This window comes from Botrytis sinoallii, assembly GCF_014898435.1.
Source record: "Botrytis sinoallii strain Bc 23 chromosome Unknown BSIN_015, whole genome shotgun sequence".
Lineage (NCBI taxonomy): Eukaryota > Fungi > Ascomycota > Leotiomycetes > Helotiales > Sclerotiniaceae > Botrytis > Botrytis sinoallii.
Window position 1 is genome coordinate 1,262,528 of NW_024066042.1, and position 25,444 is coordinate 1,287,971.

Genomic DNA, 25,444 nt, shown 5'->3' on the forward strand with positions numbered 1-25,444 from the left:
TGTCGCCAATTCCACGGGGAAAAAAGCTAGCCCGTTCTTTTTCTCTTTCCAAAGCAAGGGCATGCTTGGATGAAAGTTTATCATTATCGTGTCAGAATAGGACGAGTGCCTTTCTTTTCGATTTTGCATTGATTCATTATACAACAGCCTTTGAAGGCTGTGGCTCAACGTATCAGCGGTTTTATCTGCTACAAAGTTTGATATTAGCCACAATTTCCTTGATGCTTTCCAAATCCAAGCAAGGTATGGTTTACCTATGAAAAACAAAACATGATTTCGCATTCTTCCTCAATCCTAGCAATCAACACAATGTGTTATGCGGGGGTTTAGCGTTCCTCCTCTTCAATGAAATGTCAAGGAATATTATCGAATACATTATTAGATATTGCTTGCTATGTTTTGATGCCCTGGTAGTCTGCTGCTTCTCCTCTACTAAATCAATGTTGCATGGCTGGCCGTTGTACTCTTGTCCACCGTGCGACCCTAATAGCGACAGGGCTAGGGTCTTTCGGGGGTTGAGAAAGGGGACTAGATCTTCTCTCGGGTCTCGTCCGTTACTGCCACCCCGGTAGACCTCGAGTCGCCGAATGGGGGATATCACGTGTTTTGGTCGCGATTGCCGCCCTCACACTTTGTAACCCGAGCCGAACTTTATGTCCGTATACGAATACGAAAACACCAATAGCCGAAGATCACTCTGTCTTTCGGCATCTACAATATGGATTCAATATTCACACTTTTAGTCGCAATAATTTTAAGTTATCCGGCCGCTGCTCTCATTTTGTTCTTCATGTTTTTATTAGGTGTGCAACTCTATCAAAATCGATCAGTGCTCATTCAAATACTCAGACCAGTCAAATCTAATCCCCATTTCGATACGAAGGTTCCAGCACCTGTAATGTAGCTAGGTAGTTGTCAGAATCATGGCTTGGAACCACTTCGCTGCTATAAGAAATGTCGAATCCCAGTTCCCTGGGCATGTAAAGTTTGGGACATGATTCAATCAAGGAGCAAGAAGAATATCACTGATTCTGTTCCACCATCTCTTTCCAGGTTCAAAGTATATTTGTTTTAGTCACTACCTATCATCTTTGAGTTTGTTGCATCAAAGTCTGTTCTTGTTATTTATTGTATGGATTATTGTACAGCAAAGACATTATTTAACGAAAAACAGCTACTAAGAAAACATGCTTAAAATAACCGGCGTTCTCTGGCGGAATGGCATTCCGGTACTGATGGTTGTCTGAGATGGAGGGTCCAGGGGATACCCGCATGCACATCATCTTCATTACACCCTCCCGTTACATCCTGCTCTCCATTTTGAACCCCCATGTTGTTCGTTTCCCCACTCTTCAGCTGTCCATTCTTTCAAGATCTAGCCTGGCCGATGACATTCTGTCCCCGCACGTTGATGTGATTCTTCTCCTGAAAGGTTACTATTGCTACGATACCTACCGAATAGATTCTTATTCACGGCCAATTAAAGTAGTACACAAACCTCAGTACTCAAACTTGTCTCGATCTGCTAATCACCGGTCGCCACAATACAATGGCCTAAACCTACCAAACATTGAAGCAAGTTTAAAGCACTTCCATCCATGCTTCAGCATATCTTCAATTGTAGCATAGCCACAATCTCGATCAACAACCATACATCTTCGTCAGAACACTTTGCAAGCGCAGACCCAAACAAACCCATATAGTTTGATCGGCTCAACATGTAATAGAACAGGCAAAGAACCCCACGAAATGGGGCATTCATTCATGATGTTATAGATTAAAGTAAAGGCAACAATTCAAAGCCACCTTACCTATCTTGTCTACAACACACTTGAACCAAAGTTTCAATTTGCCAAATTCCAACTACACAAACCAGAAGTCCTATCTGACATCAGCTAAACAAAAAGCCAGGATGGTCATCAATGTGACGCTGCAAGTTTACAGGGTAGCTAGCACAGCATCCATCTTATTATATCCCCCATTTGAACCAAACAAACTACAGCAACTTCCAATCTCGGGTTTCTACACATGTACAGTGCAGTACTGCATACACATCTTAAATATCCATCCACAGTGCAACATGCAACTTCAGATGCAGCTACAAATAGTAAGGTGCGTTATCGCCTCACGAAATTGAAGGAACGAAAGAATCTTCAAGTGAGCACGATGTATGCAATACTGCAAGGTACAAGTACTAAATGACAAAACGGTTATAATGCAGTGCGATACCAAATTCTTTCCTCCTGAAAGATCCTCAAACGCTCATGTACATCAATTGGCATTGTAAATACTAGGATGACTATTTATCCAATCAAGAACTCCTTCATCAATGCGACCAATTTCCAATCACAATTCGATCCCCGCTCAGGCCAATCATACTTACTCCTCATCTCATTCGTTACACATTGAGCTTTAATAACATTCAATACATTGTACTTGCGACTCCCCTCTCACACAAACCATACCTTACCTACCATCTTCACTTCTCCGCACACCCACACCACACCATCCCATGCACAAACGCCCAAAAAAGCATCGCTTGCATACCCTCTTTCTTCTATTACTCACACAAATATTTGTTTGAAATGTGTGCAAATTTTGCATACGTTTATACCATACATATTTCATGCATTGCCCCCTACACATCTACAGCCATGCCGCCTCCACCAATCTACCATCTACAAGCCCTTCATCGAACGGTGCCAAGAGCATTTTATCCTACCGATCATTTAATTTACCGATTCTTATACATACAAACACCGGCGAGGCTCATGCTTGGATCATCCCAAGAGCTCGAGGCGTCACACCTTCACATGTTTGGACCAACCCAATATGAATCCTAGATAGGGAGTAACCCTCGCGTATTTTTTCTGGGACATATATACATATCCACATATGTATATATGTATACATGCCGGCAGGAGACCGGAATACAACGTGAGGTACTCAGTAATTGAGTCGGGAATTATGTAATCTTCTCTTTCGCTGAAGAAGTGTTATAATTAGGGGGGGCATGGTACATGATTATATATGCAAGCAACTTATATTGCATAATCATATCGTATCAATTATCCCCGCGTTATTATGCTATGTTACACACCCCTCAAACACCTCACGTAACCGGCTTCGGGTCACACCCACTCCATCATCCATCATAATCACAAACTTTTCATCTACGATTTCATTTTTCGCATTCTCTTACATTTGTCCCTTTCGTATCATATCATATATCGAATACATCACCATAACCAAAAACAATAACAACAACACATAATATACCCGTCCACGCAATTCCAGACCTCTCCTCTTCAATCTTCAACCTCTTTCTCCGCGGTCCTCGTCATTCTTCAACCACTAGCACCAGAAATCCATCACAGTCACAATACCGATCCTAGTCACAGTATACATACACTTGGGAACCATCGTCGATGTTCATCTGTACTCTCGAGCCCTCTTCAATTCCCCCCTTTCATACATCTCTAACTCCAACTCCCTTCTGAATCTCCACGTTCCCCCTTTTTCTTTTCTCCTACTCAGCATTCACCCTCATCGACGTTCCCCCAAGGAGCTAAAATCAAAATACACTTCCTCCGCGCTTCTTTAGTCCTATAGAGCTCCATCACAATTCGACATGTCCATATACAATCAATACACCATATACCACACTATTCAGCGGGAGAAGCCACGTGTAGACCTATACAGATGCAAAGTTGCAACTGCGTCACTTAGGCTTATTGATTCAATACTACTACTCATTGATAGGTAGGTTCATTACATTGCATATCATGAGTTTCATTATCCTCCCCCCCTTTCCTTTCCCTTCTTCTCAAGTAACTGTTTATTCATCCACCCTCCCCCAAAGACCTATTAGTAGAATACAAACATACAATACAAGAAACACATTTCAGCCTTGCACCACAAAAGAAGACAAAAGATGAAACATTCAAAATTTTGTTACACATATTTATCCGTAACGTAATGTATAAATTCATGTCGGGATGAGTCAGGCTATCCACCCACCTTCCTATCCGAAGACTTTTTCCTTCCCAGAATTCCCTTTCCCGGTCCCTTCCTTCCCACAAGACAATATCGCCATCCATCCACCCATCAATTCATCTACCCCAACAAATAGTTGCTGCCTCCCAATACATGAAGACTGTTATCTTCGCATCTCACTTTCGATACGCGCACTCTAATCTGTAACCCTCCAGCTATCAAACCACTTCAACCTAGAGTATTCCCTATTAGGTCCTACCATACCCCATGAAATAGGCATAAAGAAAATATAAAGTGCGATCGTCAAAGCGTACAAAACACCATAGATAGCATATTGCAAGGTCTTAACTTGATTTCTTAACATCCAATCCGCACAGAAACCGAATACCAAAATAGCGAAATAGAGTGCTGGATAGTAGTGATGAACGTAAGTGACACGAGCCATGGCGACAAATGGCATATAATGGAGGAACCATCCAAGAACTGGGTACAGTCCAGCATAATGAATTTGATCAATCTCGGATTGTTTAAGCTCATCATACCCGCGTTGCCATCTAATGAGATACCAAATAACGAGTAGGCCAAGGAGGCCTAGAGAGGCGGTAGAACCCCAGTATACAAGAGGGTTACCGAGAAGGAAGTATTTGACTATATTATCATCCCACCCACACATTCTCAATCCTACGTTGAGAATTGGCCATTGCCAAAAGTAAGAAGCGAGATCATCCTGTTTGTCAGGGTCTGGCACAAGTGCGTTATTCGAAGTCATCATGGCAACATTCAAATGAATGAAGTCGTGAATGAAAGGAGACTTGTAAGCTCCAGCATCAGCAGCAGGCACTATAAAGATGGTCAGTATATTCTTTATTGTTAAGAAAGATCAACATACACTTCTCGTTCCAGTGGGCTTCTACGTTCCAGTGAGTGTAAACATCCTTGGGATTATTGTCCTTGGTGCAAGTGACTTCGATTTGCTTGAAACCCCATTGTGGCAAGTTAACGTTACCAGCTCGTAAGTAGCATCCTAAACTTGTGTGCTTGAGTCGGAAAGCAGTAGTCAAAGTTCTAATTTTACTTCGATCATTTGAGGAAACATCTTTGACAACTTCCATGGTCCAGTGATCTTTGTCATCACCAACAGTGGTATTTCCATAACATGAGACTTCCTTGTCAGCCTTGGTAATAGGCGCTGATACGTCGTGTGAGTGAAGGTTGCGACCAGTTTGTGAATGAACGAAACGTAAAACGTCGCCATCAGCAACATATCTGAGAGGTGCCTCTGGGTCGAATTCTGGTTGAGAACGATTAGGATAGAACCACCACTCGTTGTTAGCATCTTTATGATGGTAGCAAGTAATTTGTTGTTGGTTGGATCCTTCAGGGTAAGTCTGAATGTGGGAGTGAAGAAGACCACCGCCGTATCCCATATTCTTAATTGTTGCTCGAGAACCATATGCGATCTCAAGTGGACTATCCTTTCCAACTTCAGTTCCTCTCAAATTGGCTTGGAACAGGGAACTCATTTGAGCATCACCGGGTCCACTGTTTTGAAGAATGGCGAAGTGGGCAGCGAAGGAGGCAATGTAAACTCCTATAGGGATAACAATCAAGCAAATTACTCTGATAGCGACATGCGATGCGAGCTCGACCTAAAATATATGTTAGTCCAACCAACTCAATAAAGTAATCGGATTTGTGTTACCTTTTGCATTCTAATATTGCCAAATTTGTTCCATAAATCTTCGATCGTGTAAATACCAACCATGGTTGTGCAGAAAAGACCAACCATCTTCACACTGCAAACACAGCCAATGCTTACACCAGTCAACAAGAGCCAAACGAACCATTCAGGAGTCCAACTTTGCTTTTGTAGATTGTGGAATTTAGCCCAGCAGAGAACGGTGGTGAATGTGAAGCATAGGAGCATAGAATCCAAGAGAATAAAGCGACTGATTGTGGTGTAGGAGTTTTCGCACAAGACCATCAATGTAACGAACCATACAGCCGGTCTCTTGAAGTTCAATTCGCGAGCAGTATAGTAAGCCAATGGAATAGTAACGGCACCGAAGAAGGCGTTGAAGGCACGCATGAAAGTGTAGTTCACATCCTCAGGATATTGTTCCCCAGATTTGAATTCGAAAGTGCCATTGTAACCTGCAAGATAACCGGAAAGACCGACCAGCATTTTTCCAAGAGGAGGATGGACATCGAAGTAGAATTCTCTTTTGATGTAATGGGACCCAAATTTTCCAAAACTATATCCAGACATGATCAGTCCACAATCTTAGAGTTTCAAATGTGAAGAATGTGCTTACTGAGCTTCATCCCAGGTAACAATAGGTGAAAGGCCGATCTTGTATAATCTGGTGAAGAATGCGAATATTGTAAAAACCAATGGTGCGATCAAGAACTCCCACTCGTCAAGAAATCCTACTATGGATTGCTTTCCCTATAATGAATTGATTCCATTAGTCTATTGACTCCAAAGCTATCGAGGCAGAACCTTTCAAGGTTTGCTCACCTTCTTGACTTGTGTCTTCTTGTCATCTATCTCCACCGTGTTTACAAGACCTCCATTGGATGATGGTACATTGCGTCGACGGGTTGTTTGAGTATGATCCGCACCAGAAGCAACAGCTGTCTTATCGGAAGCCATCTCGAATATCTGCGAGGGTTTTCGAGAAAGAAGCTTCCTCCCTTCCTATAATGTATTTCCCAAGGTAACTCTCAATTGTGATATGATTTGCAGTGGCAGTATAAAGTTCGTGGCCCAAGTTTAAGGTTGCGGCTGTCAAATGTCGAGAGTCGCAACTTCAAAAACTTCTAGAGAATGTCGGAGAATTGAATAAGGGTAAACTAATTAACAGAGATTTGCATCTCTCCACAAATTCTAAGAGTAGATTTGCAGATGAAGAGGAAGAAGAAGAGGAAGTATGTAAAGACGTAATCCCTTGTGAAAGTTTGTAAAAAGGAGTCGAGCTCTGAAAGATTATACTAAATCTACCTTGCTTGAATTCAATTGGGGTATCTAAATTTAGTGCACCACTACCACATATACCCGAAATCTGTCCTTCTCTGCTGACGAGGCTGAAGCAAGTCGATGAAAGTACATTCTACCTGGGTACTTATTGCAATTTTCTTTCCACAGTAGTCTACTTTATTATATATCAAATTATCACTTATTTGTTATTCGGGTTACATTTAAAAATATACCAAGCGGTGTTTGGAACTTCACAAAGGCACAGTTTAAACCAAAGTACGCACGTTTTTTGGATCACAGCCTGTGGGTGTCAACGTCGGACGAAATTATGACATGGGGCTTATTACAGTAGATAGGCTAGCTTCCATTATTAGAGAGTTCTCAGGCTTTGTTAAATTCGATGCACATGTCATCAACATTGCGTAGATTTGAGCGTTAGATTTTGAGACCCTTATAAATTGTAAAATGCCTGGCCACTAGAAATAATCTACAAATTCCCATAAATTCACATTCTATATGTGCTCTAGATGGCACTGGTATTACACTCTCTCCTTCGAGCTTCCATGTACGCCCGCTTGTTGCTAGTTCCAATCTAATATCGTATATCCTACGAGTACAGCCGCTTACTCCTCATCTTGATCTAATGGCTTATATTTCCCACTTTTGATGCTGTCTCCTTCGCCTTTGTTTCTGTTCACCATACGTGATATCCACCCACCAACACCTTCTCCAGACTCTTCATCTGCTCCATATTGAGGCTTTCCATTGACGATAGATACATTGGGTGGGTCGATATCGAGACCTGGAATGGCACTTGAAGGTCCAATACCATTTGGACCTCCATAACCACGTCTCAGGTCAACAGAAGGAACGGGTGAACTGATGCCCATCAACGAGCCGCTCTCGGCTCTGGTAGCAGGTGTGGGCATTGCTGTGGTCGCGTCGCCAAATATCATGTCCATATCTTCCAATCGTACACCAGCCGTCTCGGGATAGATGAAATACACTGCAAGTTGTTAGATTTCTAGTTTTATAAGGGAAGGGCACTAGTCTTACCAACGACAAAACTGGTTGCGCAGAAAAACGCATGAACCAAGTACAAACGCCATGTGATCAATTCTTGTAGAATAGGCGTCATTTCTCCTACGAGCCAATTGAAGGCCCAATTGGTGGCGGTAGACAAACTGGCTCCTTTGGACCGGATGCTGAGGGGAAGAATCTCGGGTGGATAAAGCCATGGAATTGGTCCCCAACTGAATCCAAAAGCGCCATTGTATATCATGACAAATAGAACAACCAGAGTCGGCGTAGCCTTTATGTCCAAGAATAAAAAGTAAGAGATGCAAGATAGCGATATAACCATAGCTACTGCACCACTAAGAAGAATGAAGCGTCGGCCCCAGCGGTCTACCAGATACCAGGGCGGTATGGTACACAGGAAGTACGTGATCGCGTTGATTCCTGTCATTAAAATTGCTTGGCGACCACGCCAACCTGCGGATTCGAAGACAAGCGGCGCATAATATGAAATAACGTTAATGCCGTTAAGTTGGGCGAATGCCTGGGCTGACATGGCAATGAAGACACGAGTACGATATCGTCGAAACATATCTTTGTAAGATTTCTCGCCCTCCTGTCGAGCCAGTAGAACATTCATCTTAATTTCTCGATATTCTTCCCGTGCCTTCTGATCATGAATGTCACCACCACCATATAAATTAGCAATAACTACCATACCTTCCTCATCATGGTCGTTATCCAAAAGCCATCTAATATGATCATTAGTCGCAAGTACATTTAATATAGCGAACAACACATACCTAGGTGACTCGACAATGATCAAACTTCCAACACCCAAAAGCGCACCCATAACACATTGCATCAATAGAGGTATTCTCCATGACATATTTCCCTTAATGAAGCTGCAGAAGTAATCCACCCATACGGAGGTTGCATATCCTGTGATGTTGCCCGAGAATTCAATACAAGCAAGTTTTCCGCGGTTGTGTGGGGGTGATATCTCGGATTGATATATGGGAACAATCGTGGACAGCATACCGACACCCACACCTGCAATAATACGACCAAGCATCATCATAGGCATGCTAGTGGCTAATGTCTGAAGTGCACCTCCAACGAAGAAGATGCAGGAGCCGTATAAGATTGTCTTTCTTCGACCTATTATATCACCGACCTTCCCGACGACAAGCGATGAAACAAATGCGCCGATTTCTAAAATAGCAACCATGGTACCGACTTCGGCTCGAGAGGGCTGATTGAAATAATCCTTGAAGTAAGGACCGCTACAAGGCGATTAGCCAGGAACTAGAAATCCACGTAGTTACAGTAATACATACGTGATAATGCCAGACATAACTCCCTGATCATATCCAAAAAGGAACACACCTAATGATACAAAAATACTAGTAAAATACCTGCCTCATCGTCAGTTCAGTGTGTAGAGCATATCAATCAAGGTCCTTACACTAATGGCCGGCCTGTCAGGCCGTGCATCTGCCTCTCACCTCCCGACATGATTGCGGCTAGAATATGCTCAGCTCGACTTATTCTTCGAGGGCCAGGATCTGGTATTTCGATATCCTCTTTAACAAGTCCAGGATGATAATGTTTTTCTTGCTTATCGGTAGCCTCGTCGTTATATCGAACTCGTTTTCTTGTTTTTCTCTTGGAAGAGCCGCCAAAAACCTCTTCGTCAAGGGACGCTCGTAATCGAATTTGCAACGGATCTTCCTCGTCTGCGAGTTGCTCTGCAAGATCGCCTGTGTCACTCCACGAGAATTCGGAACCAGGTGACGTTGAGCGCGAAAGGGAAGACCGCCGACCCTGTTTCTCGTCCGAGCCCAGCAGTCCTTGGTTAGGATTCAATTGACTTGCTGAGGACAATGTTCGTAGTGGTATGTTAGCGGGACGACGAGATGATTTTGGAGAAGGAATGTTGAAGGTAATTGAGCTGTAGCAGCAGCCCAAATCGCGCGGAGTTGGATTGGTGGGGAAAAGTCGGGGTAGGGAGTTATTCACGAAGTGGATGAGATGGCACGTCACTAACACCGAGACCCTGAATGGCCGTGGTTGTTTAATTGTGGATCCCACACGGTGAGATGGGTATTCATATGATAAGAAAAATGAAACAGAAGAGACTTGGGCGTCTGTATCTCGCTTTCAATTCGTAGTACAAGTTTGTGATTTAATACGATGTTGGTTGATGATGTTGAAAGAAGGCTGTGTGTTGTCGACCTACTGATATGGGCGGATGACGAGGAGTTCATGGTACGCGGACCAAAGAACGATCCTGCAATTGAGAACTGGTGCTTAACTACTAGGTATGATACTAGATGCGGAGCCCTTTACATTAGATGTGTCACGTGGTGCTTACTACATGCTATATTTGGACAATCAAAGCTTCCCCCTTTTCTTCTCATCAATTATATATTATCTTGACGGCTTGATTCAGTCGCATTGTAAGATACCTCGAAAGTCTCGAAAAGTAACAAAAAGTCAGCGTGCTTAAGCTAGCTTGCCTCGAGCATGCATGAACTCAATCATTTTACAAAAGAATACCTACCTAGATAGGAGGTGATGGGTACCTATGCTCGGTATGGACGGAATTGCATGCACAGTCAATCACCAAAATCAAGGAATTTACAAAAAAACACTTCTGATAACGAATGTCTTCCGAACCTAATAAAACTTAAACTTTATATCAATGATAAGATCTTGAACAGCTTCCTTCTACTTTCGAAGAGAAATGCTGATCGCTTACTCAATAAATCATTTGGAAAGGGTGTTGAGTGTGTCCATCATCGTCACCCACCTATGGAGAATTGTGCTTGTGATCTCCCCTTGAAGATTGTGAGATCTGGGCTGATACCAGCAGGATGAAAACCTGGGACACCCAAGAAATGCACTCTTTTCGACATTCGAGATCGATTCAGATAATCATTATCACTAATCAAGAGCTGAATGAACATGTTTGCAAGCTTTGAATGTGATATCATACAGTTTTCTTTAGACTCTTTATACTCAAAAGGAAAAAGATTCAAATTCTTTTTATCTTCTCAAAAAACACTTGATGATACTAATACTCAGTTGCTTCATCTATATATTTATTTGGTTCTTACTCTGAATAGAGCAAATTGTACTATTGAGTATCTTGATTATCCTATTGTATATTATATTAATGTTATAGAATATTCCTATGAATATATTCCTATAAACATGTTCCTGTTTTTCATTGAAAAGAGAATGAATCGAAGCTTACGAATCAACGGCTTGAGATTCTCGAACTTTGGTACAAACTTTGCAATAATATTCTTAAATCGATGTTTGCTCATATAACCCTACCTCGTATTCGCAATTTCTGTACACATTCTAGTACACCAACCTAGTAGATCGACCTTCAGTACAGCAATCTCTATCCCCTATGCGAATTTAGATGCTTGAACTTTGTCCTCAAGAAGTCGTTCTGCCATACAGATGATCCTCCGGCACAACATCGGACGACCTTGGCTCAAGTCGACATTTGGCATGGAGGATTTCTGAATATATGTGAAGAGGGAGAAGACAATACTGTGGATAAGACGGAAGACGCCAGTCGGGAAAAGAAAAAATGATTGATTAAAACCAGGAATTGGAGACAGGAAGTGCCGTCTGGGAACTCTAGCTGGCGTCGCTTTAGCTCGGCAGCATGATCTCGATTTTGGAATAGAGTTGCTTCGTCGCGAACGCGATTTGAAAGAAGGGGGAGGGGGAGGAAGAGATTTTACGCTACACCCCGCGGCTTGGGCACCGTTTCGCATTACCTCGCCGGATCTCTCCTGCACAACAAGGCCGACCGTATCTTACAAGCTTTGCTGTGTCTTAACCCCTAACCAGACAGCACAGAATAGAGCGTTTCAGCTCACTAACCAAAGTGCCCTTGTACAACCCTTCCTCCCAATGTATAGTTCATAGCCGCGCAAAGAATCAACTCGAGATGCATCGGGTGCGCCGGATCAGAGTCGAGAGGTGCCGTAACCCCTAGTAAGAGCATTGTAATCCCGTTTTGTTGTCCTTGGGCCCGTCTCTACAGCAGCGCTTCTCTGGAATCCGCAGAAACCTCCACGCCATGTCGTTCTGCACTACTCGCGACACCCCAGAGGTGTTCTGTCGACCTCCATCTACGAAAGCTTCCTTCGCAGGCTCTGGATCCCGCTGCAGACTCGAAAGGGCCAGTACCGCTTTGAATGGCCATTCATAGCTTCGACCGTCGGACGGTTTTCATCTCCGTTTCGCTGGTAGTCCTATGTTCCGCGCTTGTCGCGAACGCCTCAGCGACGCCTAGCTGCGCGCAACTTAGCCCCAAGTACTCCGATTAGCGTACGATCGCCACCTAGCTACTTAGCTCTCCGATAACAAGATCGAAGGTTCTTAGGATGCACCACGTACAGGTGAGAGTCATCGCACCCCTGTAACTCTTGGGAGAAGCACAGTGTCCAAGAACCCGGGATCACGTGATGGAATCCATGGGTCCGAATTCTCGAGGATTGGGATCCAAGGGCTTCAGTGGTGTCTTAGGGACTCCAAAGGGATTCAATGGCGTTGATTTTCCACTCTTAAGTTCAATATGCTTCGTGTGTTCAAGCAGCTGGAACGATAAATGACTTCTTCTCGGATAATATGCAAAATTATGTGTCGCCCCAATAAAGTCTTGGCGCTCTGGGCAGCAATCTACTTAGATAGAAAATCCTCCGACCTCCCGTGTGCTTCATTCAACCTCCATTTTGTTGTAATCATGCCTCAGTCGCCACCTCCACTCAACCACGATACAAGCAGAAATAGGTCGTGTACACATCCTTACTTTGACAAGACGCCTTGTGATGAATGGGATGTTGTGGACTGCTGTGACAAAATATACAAGGAATTGGGCTATGTGAAGTACAATATATCCAATGTCCACAACTGCTGGCGGACGTCCATACAACACCTACAGAATAGCGAGGACCCCAAAGTTGCTGGTACGGCTAGTAAACTGCGGGCGGCATGGGTTCTTTCAGTAAGTTGATTCTCCGAGCTACAAACCTAATATCTATGCATCATTTGTATCGCAGGATGCCTTCGTGGCGTCCTGGTCAACGGTACGCCGAGGCGCATATCGCAGCTTACCTTCGCGATCGGCTGAGAAACGATTGTGTACTCTTTGGGTGTGGCTTCTTCGCGAAGACCCCTCTCTCCTGGGTTACTGTTGTCCTTCGTGGCCATCAGATTCACTAGCCCAGTCGAGCTTGATGTTTGTTAATAGGCATTCTTTGGCAGAGCCCAAAAAACGACCAGCAAAGGGCCAAGAATTTCATCAGGTCAATAACGAGAAAGCGTGGACGACGCAAAGTCGCCAATCATAGGCCTGCTACTATCGCTATCAACCAAAATAGTATTACGTTGAATTCATCGCAAACAGGGACCACTATTGTGTTGGTGTTCCTTCCAAGGATAGTGGAACAACAATCATCGTTAACAATTCTATATGCACAGTGGAGCTTCTGTCTTTCAAGATGACCCAGACACAAATTGTGCCGATTTAGAAGCTGATAATGATCTCAATAATCTGAACGCGACGGTTGACTCCAGCCTCGACAAGCAAGACTCACTGGCAATGGAAGTCTCCGACACAAAAAGGCTCCAAGAAATCCTTGGTTGTTTGGAGGATTCTCGCATGACCCTTACTAATGACAAGAAGATGTTACTCGCCCATGGCAATGTTTACCTTCAAGATGTCATGCTAGATCATGCCCGACGTACTGGAAAAGTTAAGCCAATTCATTTTAGCATCCTGGATGCCGAATCCATCACGACACTGGGTCTCATGCGAGAAGATTGTGAGCAGATCACAGACTGTGTTGAAGAATCACCGCTCCCTAGGTTTCCCCTGGAGTTACTTCAGGCCCTCGAGAAGTATGAGAAGGTCAGTCAGTACTTTGCCTTTAGGCTTTCGGAGGACTGATAACTGATGGTTGATGACTTTGATAGGCGAATTCCTATGAGCACTCATGCCGAATCGAACGCACGATGTCTCATAAGGGTGATATTAAATGGATCGGTGATGTTTCGTGCCACACGTGAATTACATGCCGTCTTCGCCCTATATAATAGGCCGATTTAAAGCAGTGTCCGGCTTTTAGAGAACTCCGGAATGATCTTAGATGAAGAGCTGAGTGAAGGGGTTTGGGATTGTTTGGTTTATCCTCGCTTCCTGGACGATGTTTTCTGCGAGATTCCAGAGCTTGTCGTTCAACGGTAAACCCTCATACCAATTCTCTGCTCTTTCATTTGTCTGCTTTGGCTAATAATCGACATCGTTGCAGCAAAGAAATTTCTCTCTCAGCAACTCGCTACCAACCGTACTCCTACTTCATCAACGAACCTCGTTACGATGCGATCGCACGCCGTCGTAAGCTATCTGCTGACGGCAGCTCCCAATCTTGTTATGAACTGCTTGTCTTGGAGACAATTCGCAAATGGGAAGGGCAACTTGCTGCGAAATGGCTCAATGATTTTGATAAGCTTGTGGGTGGCTTGAGAGCGATGCTGTGTCACATTGGCGAGTTGGTAGAAAACGACCCAACAGTCATGAAGAAGATAAAGGTGGTTGGCATACTACAAGCTGGTTAGGATATTGTCTGTTGCTTAGTACTTCTTTGCTAATCATGCTAGGTCGTCGACACCAGCTTCTTATTATGTCTTGTATTGGCAAGGACGTATTTTACTTGAAGTGTGGTCATATACATGAGCTTCCGGGGGAGCTTAAAGATATGAAGAAGTTACAATACATCTTCGCGTCATACTGGAAAGCACGGGTATGTACCTTGGTTCCCTCGTTCTCTTCGGAATCTCATACTCTTTGTAGGAAATTGTTCGATGTGGTGTTCGGATTCTGGAGGAATTTTTGCAACAAAATTTAGAGCAGGATCAAAAGGCTGTTAATATCTTGTCTCCAAACTTCCTTTAAATTTTCTGTGATTAACAATCATAATATAAATGAAACACATGATGCAAATTGTATTAAAGCTATGTTATAAACTATAGTATCTGAGGATCTTCGGCTTATAATTGTCAATAGACAATAGTATGACCTCAGGGACGGAACGATGGCACGTGACAGATAGATTGATAGAAAGTCCAGCGGTCTACCCGAGATTGACTGATAGACTATCGAGTAGTTCATTCAACAGAGATAGAAGGTCTAGTGACCTCAATCATTGCTTAGTTACTTCTCGATTGGAAACAGTTGTTCAATCCCCTGCTTGACTGCTTGAATACACAAACCCTACGACACTACACTACATTCATATGAATAGAGAATTGACGATATGATAACTGATTGATTGATTGATTGATTGATTGATTTAATTAACGTCCTTTTCTCAGTCCAAGACTATTTAGGACGGCTAGGCTTTAAGAACCTAACAACTGCTAGTGGATATCTATAGTAGATATATTCAATTTGGGGGAGTAAAAACGAATACTGGGGTGCTATGCCTGATCTCTATTCGGAGTGCAAATAGAGATTAAATAGTCTTCATCCTCTGAGATACTTCCTTTTTTACTCTTCCTTTATCCCTAATCTAATTAAAGTATTCCAATATCCAATTTCTCTTTTTAAAATCCTAAATCCAATTTGCTATCCTTCCCTTTCTATAAAAAGCAAGAGTTATCCCCTCCCGAGTTACCTCCAATATAACAAAAAATCCTTTTGCTAGTGAGGTAGTAGAAGAAGGCACTATTCTTCTCTGTCTTTATCTCTTTTAAACTAACCCTTTATATATCTTTATAAGCTTGATATCCTTCAGCTTTTATTAGATGTGTATAATTGAAACTATTGAAAATAGTGGGGCAGGGCTGAATCCTAAGCCCTATTGCCCATATACAAATCAATTCGGAAAATTCGAAAATTCAAAAATTAAAAGAAAAACGTTGTATTGTATTGATGCCCAGAGTATGGTATTAATTTGAAAGCGATGGCATTCTCTGTATTGTGTTGTTGTAGTATTTGAGTGGCTGAAAGCCAAAGGATATAAAAAGGATTGTAGTACAAGTAGAGTGACGGCAAGCTTTATATCAAAAAGACTCTTCTAAAAGAAAAGATTTACTGTATATTATATTTCTGTATTTGAAATAGTAATTGATAATAGATATTGAATCTAACCGGGGCTTCCGTAACCTTTGTATCCGTGTCTAAAGCTGGTATTCAATTCTTTGTAGGTATTGCTGTTGTAAAATCGTAATATAATCCTTCGCTATATCTCTGAACCTCTCTCCTTCCAATTCTTCCAATTCCATCTGCAACTCAATCTTAGCTCTGCAGACTCTCAAGAGAGAGCTGGAGGTTCGTAGGATGCACCGCGTACAGGTGTTGAGTCTTCGCATCCCTCGATATGATAACTGTTGGTATCAACTTGGTGTTGATTAAAGTGTAAAGTACTTCAGTCTTATCAATATGATTGATTGTATTATTCGTCTTGATCATTGTTATCTATGGGAAGCTAGTAATTAATATAGTAGAAGTGCTAGCGCTAGTGCATACGCTAGTGCAATACGGTGCCCTCTTTAGATCACATGATCGATATCCCGACAATAACAAACTCATTCTGGATTCTGTCCCCTGAAATGTCATTTATAGGCGTCGCCGCTTAACGAAAATCTTATTGATTAATTAAAACATTAGGATTTTAAGAGTTCTTATCATTCACATCTGGTACACCGTCGCTTGAACACTCTATGGCCTCGCGCTGTTCATGTTCAAGGACCGTGTTAGCATCGCCATACCACGAGTTGTGAGCTTTCTCACCGAGTTCCGCAAGGCAGAAGCAGCGAAGCTCCCTGTTAGTATCACAGTATTCTGCTGGGGTGGGTCAGCATCTTGCCCAGCTGGCGATCGAGGCAGTGTTGAGGAAAAGTAAGGTGGAGCGAGAAGTGTTGATCTATGAGGGCGGTCGACATTGCATTAGTGTATTTATCGATCGATCCCATCAGAAGCAGACAGCGCAGGCAGTGGAGGCCGAGATACAAGTAGTGAACTGATTCACCAAGCATTTCGGATTGGGTACTCATTTTGAGTTTATAGTTTGAAAATAGCGATAAACTTATTATTTTAAGCCGCAGTTGTGGAACTAGTTGCGGATCAACTCATACCTCAGGTCTATGTACATTGAAGAACAGTGGGAAGGGGGATTGACTGGAACCAAAGGCAATCAAAAAGCATAGTAAGAAGTGACTATACTTGTCTATTTATACTATCTAATTTTCATTCTCTTGCAAATTTCTAGAGACAAAAGTCTAGTACCTGGGTCGTCTATCATGTTGCACATCTTTCGGCCTTCGAGCTTTATCATTATGATGTAGCGCTCTTATATCCAACATGTACTCCAGCTGTAATCAAAGGCCCTTGAACAATGGGACAAAGAACAGGCTTAACATCCACGAATACCACAATTTCTTCCAAACAAAGTCATTGAATTTCTGATCCCGACTCAGAAGCAATGTCTTCGACAGAGCCAAAGGTAATGTGGTTGGTGAAATGGCACCCCCGTAGCCAGCATCCCAGAACCAGCAAGCTAGGTAGGTTAATGCGATAGATCCCATAGCGACTAAGACCTGCGCCTCCATGTCACCAATTGAAATTGGAACAGTTCTTCGCCCAGATAATTTATCCCCAGCTATGTCTCTCAGGTCCTGTACGTGGCTTGTGGTTGCGATTGTCACCAGAATGATGGTCAACCAGACGATGAGCTTAGAATTAGACGCCATAACAGAATGCTGAAGGACAATCTCCAAGGGCCCGGCCAAGAAGCATGTGATTCCAACTCCATTCAAGAAATTCTTTAGTAGAGGGTGAGAGTCTCCACCAAATCCATTGTACCAAAGGCAAGCCGAAAGTAATAATAAAGCGGGATAGAAACCACCAATCCAGAGAGATATTGCGGCCGTGATAGGATAAACCCCATAGAGGATGTTTGCTGTCTGCTTGTCACTAATCCTTCCCGCCGGTAGTGGGCGCCATGATTTGTTGAGTGCATCTTCCGTAACACCTCGGAGTTGGTTATGCATGTTAAATACCAAGAGGAGACAAAATGACCACATAGCCATCCGTGGAAGTTTTGACAGGATAGATAATAGTGGTATATACTCGCAATCGTAATATTTATGAGCGATCGAGGCATTTAACAGTCCAAAAATGATCCCTACAACAGGAAGATTATAGATGTCGTTGCGAACGAAGAGCCATGCTGTGTGTAAATGATACAGAACGTAATGAGACTGCACATGCAGAGCCTTGGTTGAATATATGATAATATTAGAGACATAGGTTTGATTTCGAGGCTTTAGGTGAATGTAGGCCATGATAGATCCTGCGAAGATCTAATTCTATTATATGTTGAATCTATAATCGTAAGGAATAGGAGTTCGCTGGAGGTGCTTTGCACTATGTTTATATGGAGACCACAACACTCTACCTTGCAAATTCCTTTTACTTTTCACTGAGCCGTTGACGAATTTGCCACTATGGAGAAAAGGGTAAACTATAACAATAACATATTTAGGAGTCGTTTCTGCATTTTGGCGGCACATATCGGCGGCACCTGTAAGCTGAAATAAATTTCTGACTGATACATAGATACTAGCGACAGTGATAGTGCTCTATCTGCTTTTAGCCTTTTGTCAAATGACTTCGAGAAACTTCACTTACAATCGCGAATCCTCGTAGATTGGTCAAACGCAAGACATGTTGCCCTTCCCTAAAGCGAGAGATATAGCTGAGCCCAGTAGAGTAAACTACGAATATCATCTATCTGTTCAGGAAGGAAGACGAGCAGAATGCAACTCACATAGGCAACAAAAAGACAGATGTCGTCCTTTCCTATACCAGATGCGCTCATTCTCCGCGCCATGAATCTCATAACCACAGATATTGTCGCTGCACCAACCATGATGCCGTTAGAGATGTGCATTGAGGGCACTAACGTATCGTCGATATGTTCCTGCATATATTAGATCTGCTCTGGTGTGGGAGAAGTAGGCATGATAGGATATACAGGCGACCTGCTGTATACGCTTTACAAGCTGGAATAGCCTCACAAATTTCGTTCAGTCGAATGTAAACTCTAGAAAAGATTAATACTTATTCATAAAGTGTTTCAAGAGCTGTACTATGGATCACCTTGTTACGTTAGTCTTGAGACATCTGTTAATCATTTATGAGCCTCGGTTAAATATAGTACACCCCTTTTAACTAACTTATCAGATTATTCGTTTGCAAGACTGCGTATTCTTCTTAGTAGTATTGGCTAAAATGTTCATCCTTATCCTCGAAAGAGTGAATTGTAGGTGCGATCGTTGCCAACTTTCCTCTACCATATTTGACAAAATTGCCTCTTTTGAACATATATGCATATATTGCAACACGCCACTAACAATTCGGTTACAGCGAGTGGGGTTTGTTGGCCAACTCGAGGCACCGAATTCAATCTGTGTAACGGATTGGTCGAGCTATCAATTTAATCACGGCGTCGAACACAATAAGCTGACAAGTATTAACAAGCACTAAATGCAGAATTGTGGCATAGGGCCAAAAGCTCAACGCCAAATACTCAGCAGCTCCGCGATTAACTGCGAAATAAATACTGTCTTTTCCAAAGTGACTTGATCTCCTAGCTTGAAGATCTTCAAGTGTCACCATATCAAGTACATTCATATCCAGTCACCTTTCTTGCCGCCGCAAATAACTACTCATTACTCCCTACTTCAATGGCGCCCAACAACATCAAAATCATAAGGGCGATTGTAGCAGTAACGCTGCTTTCGATATCAGTATGGACTGCTATGACTATGGATCTAGAAAAGATTATTACACAACAACAACCATTCGCTGAGTCCGGAATCATAGAGTGGACATCTGGTAGTGTCCCAATCATTAACCATTTCTTCCCAATTGAAATGTTTAATCAGATATGGCGGGGTACGATGGCTACGTTTAGTCCATCAACGCTTGGTTACGACGAGGTCGCATCGTGGCAGATGTTTTCCTTTCTCACTGATCTCGGACCGCTGTACACGATAATTTTGTTGGAGTCATTTCGCCCAGCAAACGCTCTGAGTACAGCATACTTGTGAGTTCAATTTCCTGTACATAAAGTATACTACTGACCTTAGTAATTCTAGTCCTACAATCTTCATATTCCTGGCGCAGTTTTCTGGTATCGGAATCGTTGCTCCTTTCTTCTTGTTCCTTTGTCTTATCTTCGGTCCAGGTGCGCAGGATCTTGCAAAACTTCCACCCTCATCTCGCACAGTCCGTCACAACGACACCTGGACACTACTTCCTGTTGTGCTGCTGCTGCATACCGCGGAGCTATTTCTCATGTTCCTTGCAACCGATCTTACAACGAGACACTACTGGACCTGGGCATGGCAGGCATCCCCCTTATGGATTGGTATCGCTGTCGCTGTTGGCTCAAGTATTACCAAAGATCGGATCGCAGGTACAATATCATTTGCAAGCTTGGGAGGCCTGCTCGCGATTCTTGGTGCTATCTCCACAGCTGTGTGGCTTTTTACAATCACATCTTCACCTTTCCCGATTGCGACAGTCTTTCTTCCAAGAGTCGAAGTGCAATCAGATTTTGTCCTTCATACGCGAAAAGCCCTTCAAGCGGATGAAGTGGGCACATTTCTGGCCGCATTTTTATGGGTGATATTTTCCTTCTACGACCTTCATATAGCTGGACTGCTGGATGGCAAATGGCTGCTTTACATTATAACGCTTCCCGTTGCGACTATATTTGCTGGACCAGGTACTGCTCTGATAATAGGCTGGTATTTGAAGGAAATCACTTTAAAAGCAAACTGAATGTTGAAAGTTTTGGTATGAACGTAGGTGAATGACTTCAATTCAATGGCCAATGTACGTACTAAGCCTAAGCGAATGCGAAAGAGACTAGCTCTTTCAGTAGGTAGCTCTTATTTAAGACCTACTATCTGTATTGAATACAATAGCTAGCTCTTTATAAGGAGATATTCGGGGCGAGCTAGCTCGCTAGTGTTTCGGAGCGTTCAATAAAAGAGTATATTTTGCTAGATTATCTTTCGAATAGCTTTAATATCGCTAAAGTAAATATCTATCTAATAAACCTTTAATATCAAAAGACTGAAAATAAAGCTTATTCTTTGTTTTCAGTTTTTTTAATTCTTTATATAATTAAATCTAAGATAAAAAAAATCATATATTTATAACGTAACGTATGGGGAACTCGGACATATGGGGAACTCGGACACTTTTTCAATTATTCTACACGCGATCTTGTTCTACGAGCCACACAATCCTCCAATTCCAATTCCGAATCACTTGAACTATTCTCTAGCTCTTCTTCTTCAATCTCTTCTTCTGATTCTTCAATTAAGCATTTGCGTGGCTGTCCTCGTAGCTTTTTCTCCTTCGGTTTTTCCTCCGCCTCACATACCATTTTCAATACTTCCTTAGTACTAAAGACAAATTGACCTTGTAATTTGACTCTTTTACCTTTAATTCACTTCTTTCAAGTTTCAATTACCTCCTGAGCATCAGAAAACTGTTTCCGAAGTAGGGCTATCTCAGCATTTTGAGATTCTACAAGCCTAGTCATTCTCTTAGCATATCGACAAGTTGGCGATACAGGAGAACCACTGTTTGCTAGAGTTATATTAAAGATCTGATTTGCTTGTTTTAGTTCTGTTCTATCTAAAGGAGAACTTCTGAGTATAGACAAGTCTAGGTTTTGATTGAAAGTTCTCATTTGTAGAATAGAAGGTTGCTGGGAGGAGTTAAATGGTAATGAATCGAGTACTTTTCGTGGAGCAAAAGGTATTAAATCAGCTCCTCTCCAGCCAGCTTTAATATTAGAAGAATTCAATGCTTTTTTTCTAATGTTTTGAAAGAGTTCTACCCATTCAGCTCTTTGGATTCGCTTTATACTAGCTCGAGAATATCGATCGACTTTTAAAGCATAATATCGTTTCATTGGCCTATACACCGCAATATCAAGTGGCTGAAGCAAGTGAGAGCAATGAGGAGGTAATATAAGTAAATCGATATTATTATCTATACAGAAAGCAATAAAGCTACTTGTAATATGGCTTGAATGGCCATCCATAATCAAAAGTCGAGGTCGGTCACCTGACACTTTCTTGGATTCTGGTTCGAAAACCCTTTTTAACCATTCTAATCTATGGCTATTTGAGGTCCATCCATTTGTACTAGTAGAGAACTGCCAGCTTTGAGGTGTGTCCTTTGGAATCCATGTAGAATTCGTATTCTGAGCCTTGAAAATGATCATAGATGATAGAGCATTTCCAGCTGCATTGACACATTCAAATGCAGTTATCCATTCTTGCTTGCCAGCTGTAACTTTCCAATTCGATTTCTGAGTAGAATCAACTATTATACGAGTACTTTGAGTACTTCCAACTCCAAATCCGGTTTCATCCATATTATACATATCATCTAATTCATACTTTCGCTTAATGAGATACGTACGAAACGCATCAAACCAAGCCTGAATATTCTCCGGAGTTGTTTCTTTAGCCCGATTAGATTCTAATTGATGTGAATAGCATGTTTTAAGTTCTGAATATCGTTTTTGGAATCTATAGATCTATTCGTAGCTTATAGGTGGAATTTCTATCGAGATAGGATTTCGAGATGACGCGACCCGAATGTATCGAAGACGAATTTCGTTGGCCATTTCCTTCACCAACATAGGTATAGCAGGGAATCCAGTGATAATAAGTCGTGAAATCCATCGTACAAGAGTATTTTCTTCTACGTTTAAAAGAATTTGAGCTATTTCGTAGGTTTGGGAATGTATTTTCTTCCCAGCCAGTCTATCAGCTAGAGTAGACTTAGGGACTTCAAAATGCTCTGCAGCCTTTCTAATTGATTTAAATTCTTTCAATTGAAGTGAAATTATAGCCTTTTGAAGCTTCTCTTCAATTTGAGCAGATGTAGAAGGTGATTGGGTATGCATAATAAAAGTTATTGCGGTTTCAAGTTGGTGATGGGCTAAAAGTGTCCGAGTTCCCCATACGTTACGTTATACAGATTATATATTTATATATATAAATTGGATTTCTAGATATAGAAAATATAGTTAATATATATTATATAAAAATTCCGTAAAATCCGACGTATAAGTTTCTTTCGCTACGCTTCGAAACAAATCTTTAATAAAATCTTTTAAAAATAACAAATTTGTTTTAAATAAGACATTTATAAAAATATATTTAATATATATATATATTATATTTCTTTCTAATAAAATTTAACCCTCAAATTCAATCTAAAAATCTTTATTTATAATATTATTAATAAATCTATTAATATTCTTATTTAATATATAGACTATATTACCGTTCGTAAATAACACTTTAGAAGATAGACTATATAATACTCTCAATTTTCCGTCTTTCTAAAGACTATAACAATTCGTTATCTATTGAGTATTACTTTTTATATTAATATATCTAACGAGGAGGTTATATATCTATCGAATATCTGTAGAATTTCGAACGTCGGTAAATAAAGTATTACTCCGCGATTTATATTCTCCGCCTACCTAGGTATATACAACAAGAATTTTTATCTTGATAAGCTCACAACCCCACGAGGTATGAAGTATTCAGTCTTCATTTAAGTCTTGAAGAAAGAAACGCCGAATTTAAGGTGAAAAGAATTTGCTTTGATATCTACTCGGTATTGGTGCACTCTGCTCGAGTGTAATAGTATTCTTTCACGAGTATTGGTAAAGCCGTAGTCGGCATACAGGGTGTCATTCTCCGCCGGCTGAAGATGGAATCGGAAATCAGTTATTACAATAGTTGGTATTTGCTGCTGGGATGGGAAGATTCAGACCCATCTGGAGCTTTCGACAGTCTAGACAATCGCTTCCTATCAGCGGAGGTATTCTCTCCATGACACTGCTCTGGGTATTGGGTGTTGTTAAAAAATCAGGTCAAGTTCAAATTTTCATATCTCTTGTATGGTGGAAGTAGTCAGGAACTATTGATTGATAGACCGTAGATCTTTGTCCCACTAGTTGAGTGAGGTCTGGAGAATAGTATTGCGGATATATGACGAGATGGTGGAATAAGATGAAATGAATGGCTAATCGCAATATAAGTGTGAGATATAATCTCATCTATGGAGCTTGAGATGTGATGTCGGCGAGTAGAGTTACCTTTAGTTCTTATCGTTTGTCTCTGATCGTATATTTCAAGCCCGGCAATGCTACTGACCACCTCTGAAGTTGTTTCGAATAAATGTTGTAGATATAATGGTCGCCAAGAGAGTGTCCGCCCTGAGAGACACAAGGCTATCGTTGGGGTTGTCATCATCGAAGCTGAAGGGAAGAGGTCAGCAATTCTCCCAGTCCTCGTCGCGAACCTCTCGAAATCTGAATTGAGAACTTAGAAAGCATCTCTGTAAATATGAGTGAGGTCTCCTGAACCCTTCATTTACCCACTGTCGCAAAAAAAACATCCAAGTGCTTGATGATCTTAAAGCTAAACGCAGAAGGGTAAGAGAGCCTTGTAGGCGCTTAAAGTAAAGGAATTGAAGATCCCATCAAGTACCGCACCAGTAGCATCATTCCAACGGCTGTCCACCATTTCCGACAGGTGGAATCTGCAAACACCATTCTAGAAGATTATTCGCAGAAGTCATGTCTCCAAGCCGCTTCCCTTTGTAATTTTTTTGAACTACCAACGAACTTAAAATCGACGAAAGTAAGGATTAGCGTATCAAGCAAGGACAAGTTTTTCTCTTCCATTGATTGATTAATTCTGGTACTTCGCGACAACGATAGTTATTCGATTTGTCCTTCCTTACGTAGATCACAACACTTTTCGTACGAGTGTAAGATACCCAAACCGGTATCATCAACTTTCCATTCCCAGCGAAGTCTTGAACTCTCAACGGGCTCCGGAATTTCCGATTCCCAGGTGGCTTATACCTCGACCTAGCTACCTAGTACCTATACAATGCACTTTATGCATGAAATCGGTGACGAGGGGGGAATCTATTTCGTGGCGGCTGCTCTATTCAAAACCTGGCAAAGAGGAAAAGGCTGAGTGAGTTTCAACTTTGAAGCCTTCACACCATCACAACCTGGAATGGCAAGAATAGGCATATTTTGCTGCCCCATTCACCACCGTTCGCACATCATGACACGATCCCTCCCAGGATCTAGGGAGAGATGGAGAAATGGCGAAATGGACCAGAAAATAAAACAAAAACATTGAAAACTTTATATTGCAAATATGTACATGGTATGAAATTGGTATGAATGAAATTACCCCTCTCCATGATTCCTTCTTAAGTTCCTCCATGTACCTCCAGCTCTCCTTTCCTTTTGGCAATGCTGGCTCCATCACATTTCATCTTAC

General features: G+C 41.9%; 5 protein-coding genes across 5 annotated transcripts; 2 read left to right on the forward strand and 3 right to left on the reverse strand.

Annotated features, from left to right (window-relative positions):
* Positions 1–4,192: 4,192 nt before the first annotated feature.
* EAF02_008334 (uncharacterized protein) lies at positions 4,193–6,652 on the reverse strand (the record flags this gene model as incomplete). The annotated part of the gene is made up of 5 exons (XM_038904382.1): positions 4,193–4,836; positions 4,886–5,645; positions 5,699–6,251; positions 6,312–6,445; positions 6,518–6,652. The coding sequence occupies 5 exons, from the start codon at positions 6,650–6,652 to the stop codon at positions 4,193–4,195; spliced, it is 2,226 nt and encodes a 741-aa protein (XP_038756104.1).
* A 755-nt stretch (positions 6,653–7,407) lies between these two features.
* Positions 7,408–10,263, reverse strand: EAF02_008335 (uncharacterized protein; the record flags this gene model as incomplete). The annotated part of the gene is made up of 6 exons (XM_038904383.1): positions 7,408–7,982; positions 8,033–8,745; positions 8,797–9,279; positions 9,334–9,411; positions 9,462–10,143; positions 10,236–10,263. 6 exons carry the CDS (start codon positions 10,261–10,263, stop codon positions 7,600–7,602), a joined length of 2,367 nt encoding a protein of 788 aa, XP_038756105.1. The 3' UTR covers positions 7,408–7,599.
* A 3,233-nt stretch (positions 10,264–13,496) lies between these two features.
* On the forward strand, positions 13,497–14,978 carry EAF02_008336 (uncharacterized protein; the record flags this gene model as incomplete). The annotated part of the gene is made up of 6 exons (XM_038904384.1): positions 13,497–13,934; positions 14,000–14,088; positions 14,138–14,266; positions 14,335–14,636; positions 14,684–14,826; positions 14,877–14,978. The coding sequence occupies 6 exons, from the start codon at positions 13,497–13,499 to the stop codon at positions 14,976–14,978; spliced, it is 1,203 nt and encodes a 400-aa protein (XP_038756106.1).
* A 2,426-nt stretch (positions 14,979–17,404) lies between these two features.
* On the reverse strand, positions 17,405–18,076 carry EAF02_008337 (uncharacterized protein; the record flags this gene model as incomplete). The annotated part of the gene is made up of 1 exon (XM_038904385.1): positions 17,405–18,076. One exon carries the CDS (start codon positions 18,074–18,076, stop codon positions 17,405–17,407), a length of 672 nt encoding a protein of 223 aa, XP_038756107.1.
* Positions 18,077–19,608: 1,532 nt separating this feature from the next.
* Positions 19,609–21,137, forward strand: EAF02_008338 (uncharacterized protein). The gene is made up of 2 exons (XM_038904386.1): positions 19,609–20,136; positions 20,189–21,137. The coding sequence occupies exons 1-2, from the start codon at positions 19,775–19,777 to the stop codon at positions 20,874–20,876; spliced, it is 1,050 nt and encodes a 349-aa protein (XP_038756108.1). The 5' UTR covers positions 19,609–19,774; the 3' UTR covers positions 20,877–21,137.
* Positions 21,138–25,444: the final 4,307 nt, after the last annotated feature.

Bases quoted from the DNA above. Each gene is read 5' to 3' on its own strand.
- EAF02_008338 (XM_038904386.1), top strand. From the start codon at position 19,775: ATGGCGCCCAACAACATCAAAATCATAAGGGCGATTGTAGCAGTAACG. The intron at 20,137-20,188 runs GTGAGTTCAATT...TAGTAATTCTAG, and splicing joins GCTCTGAGTACAGCATACTT to TCCTACAATCTTCATATTCC.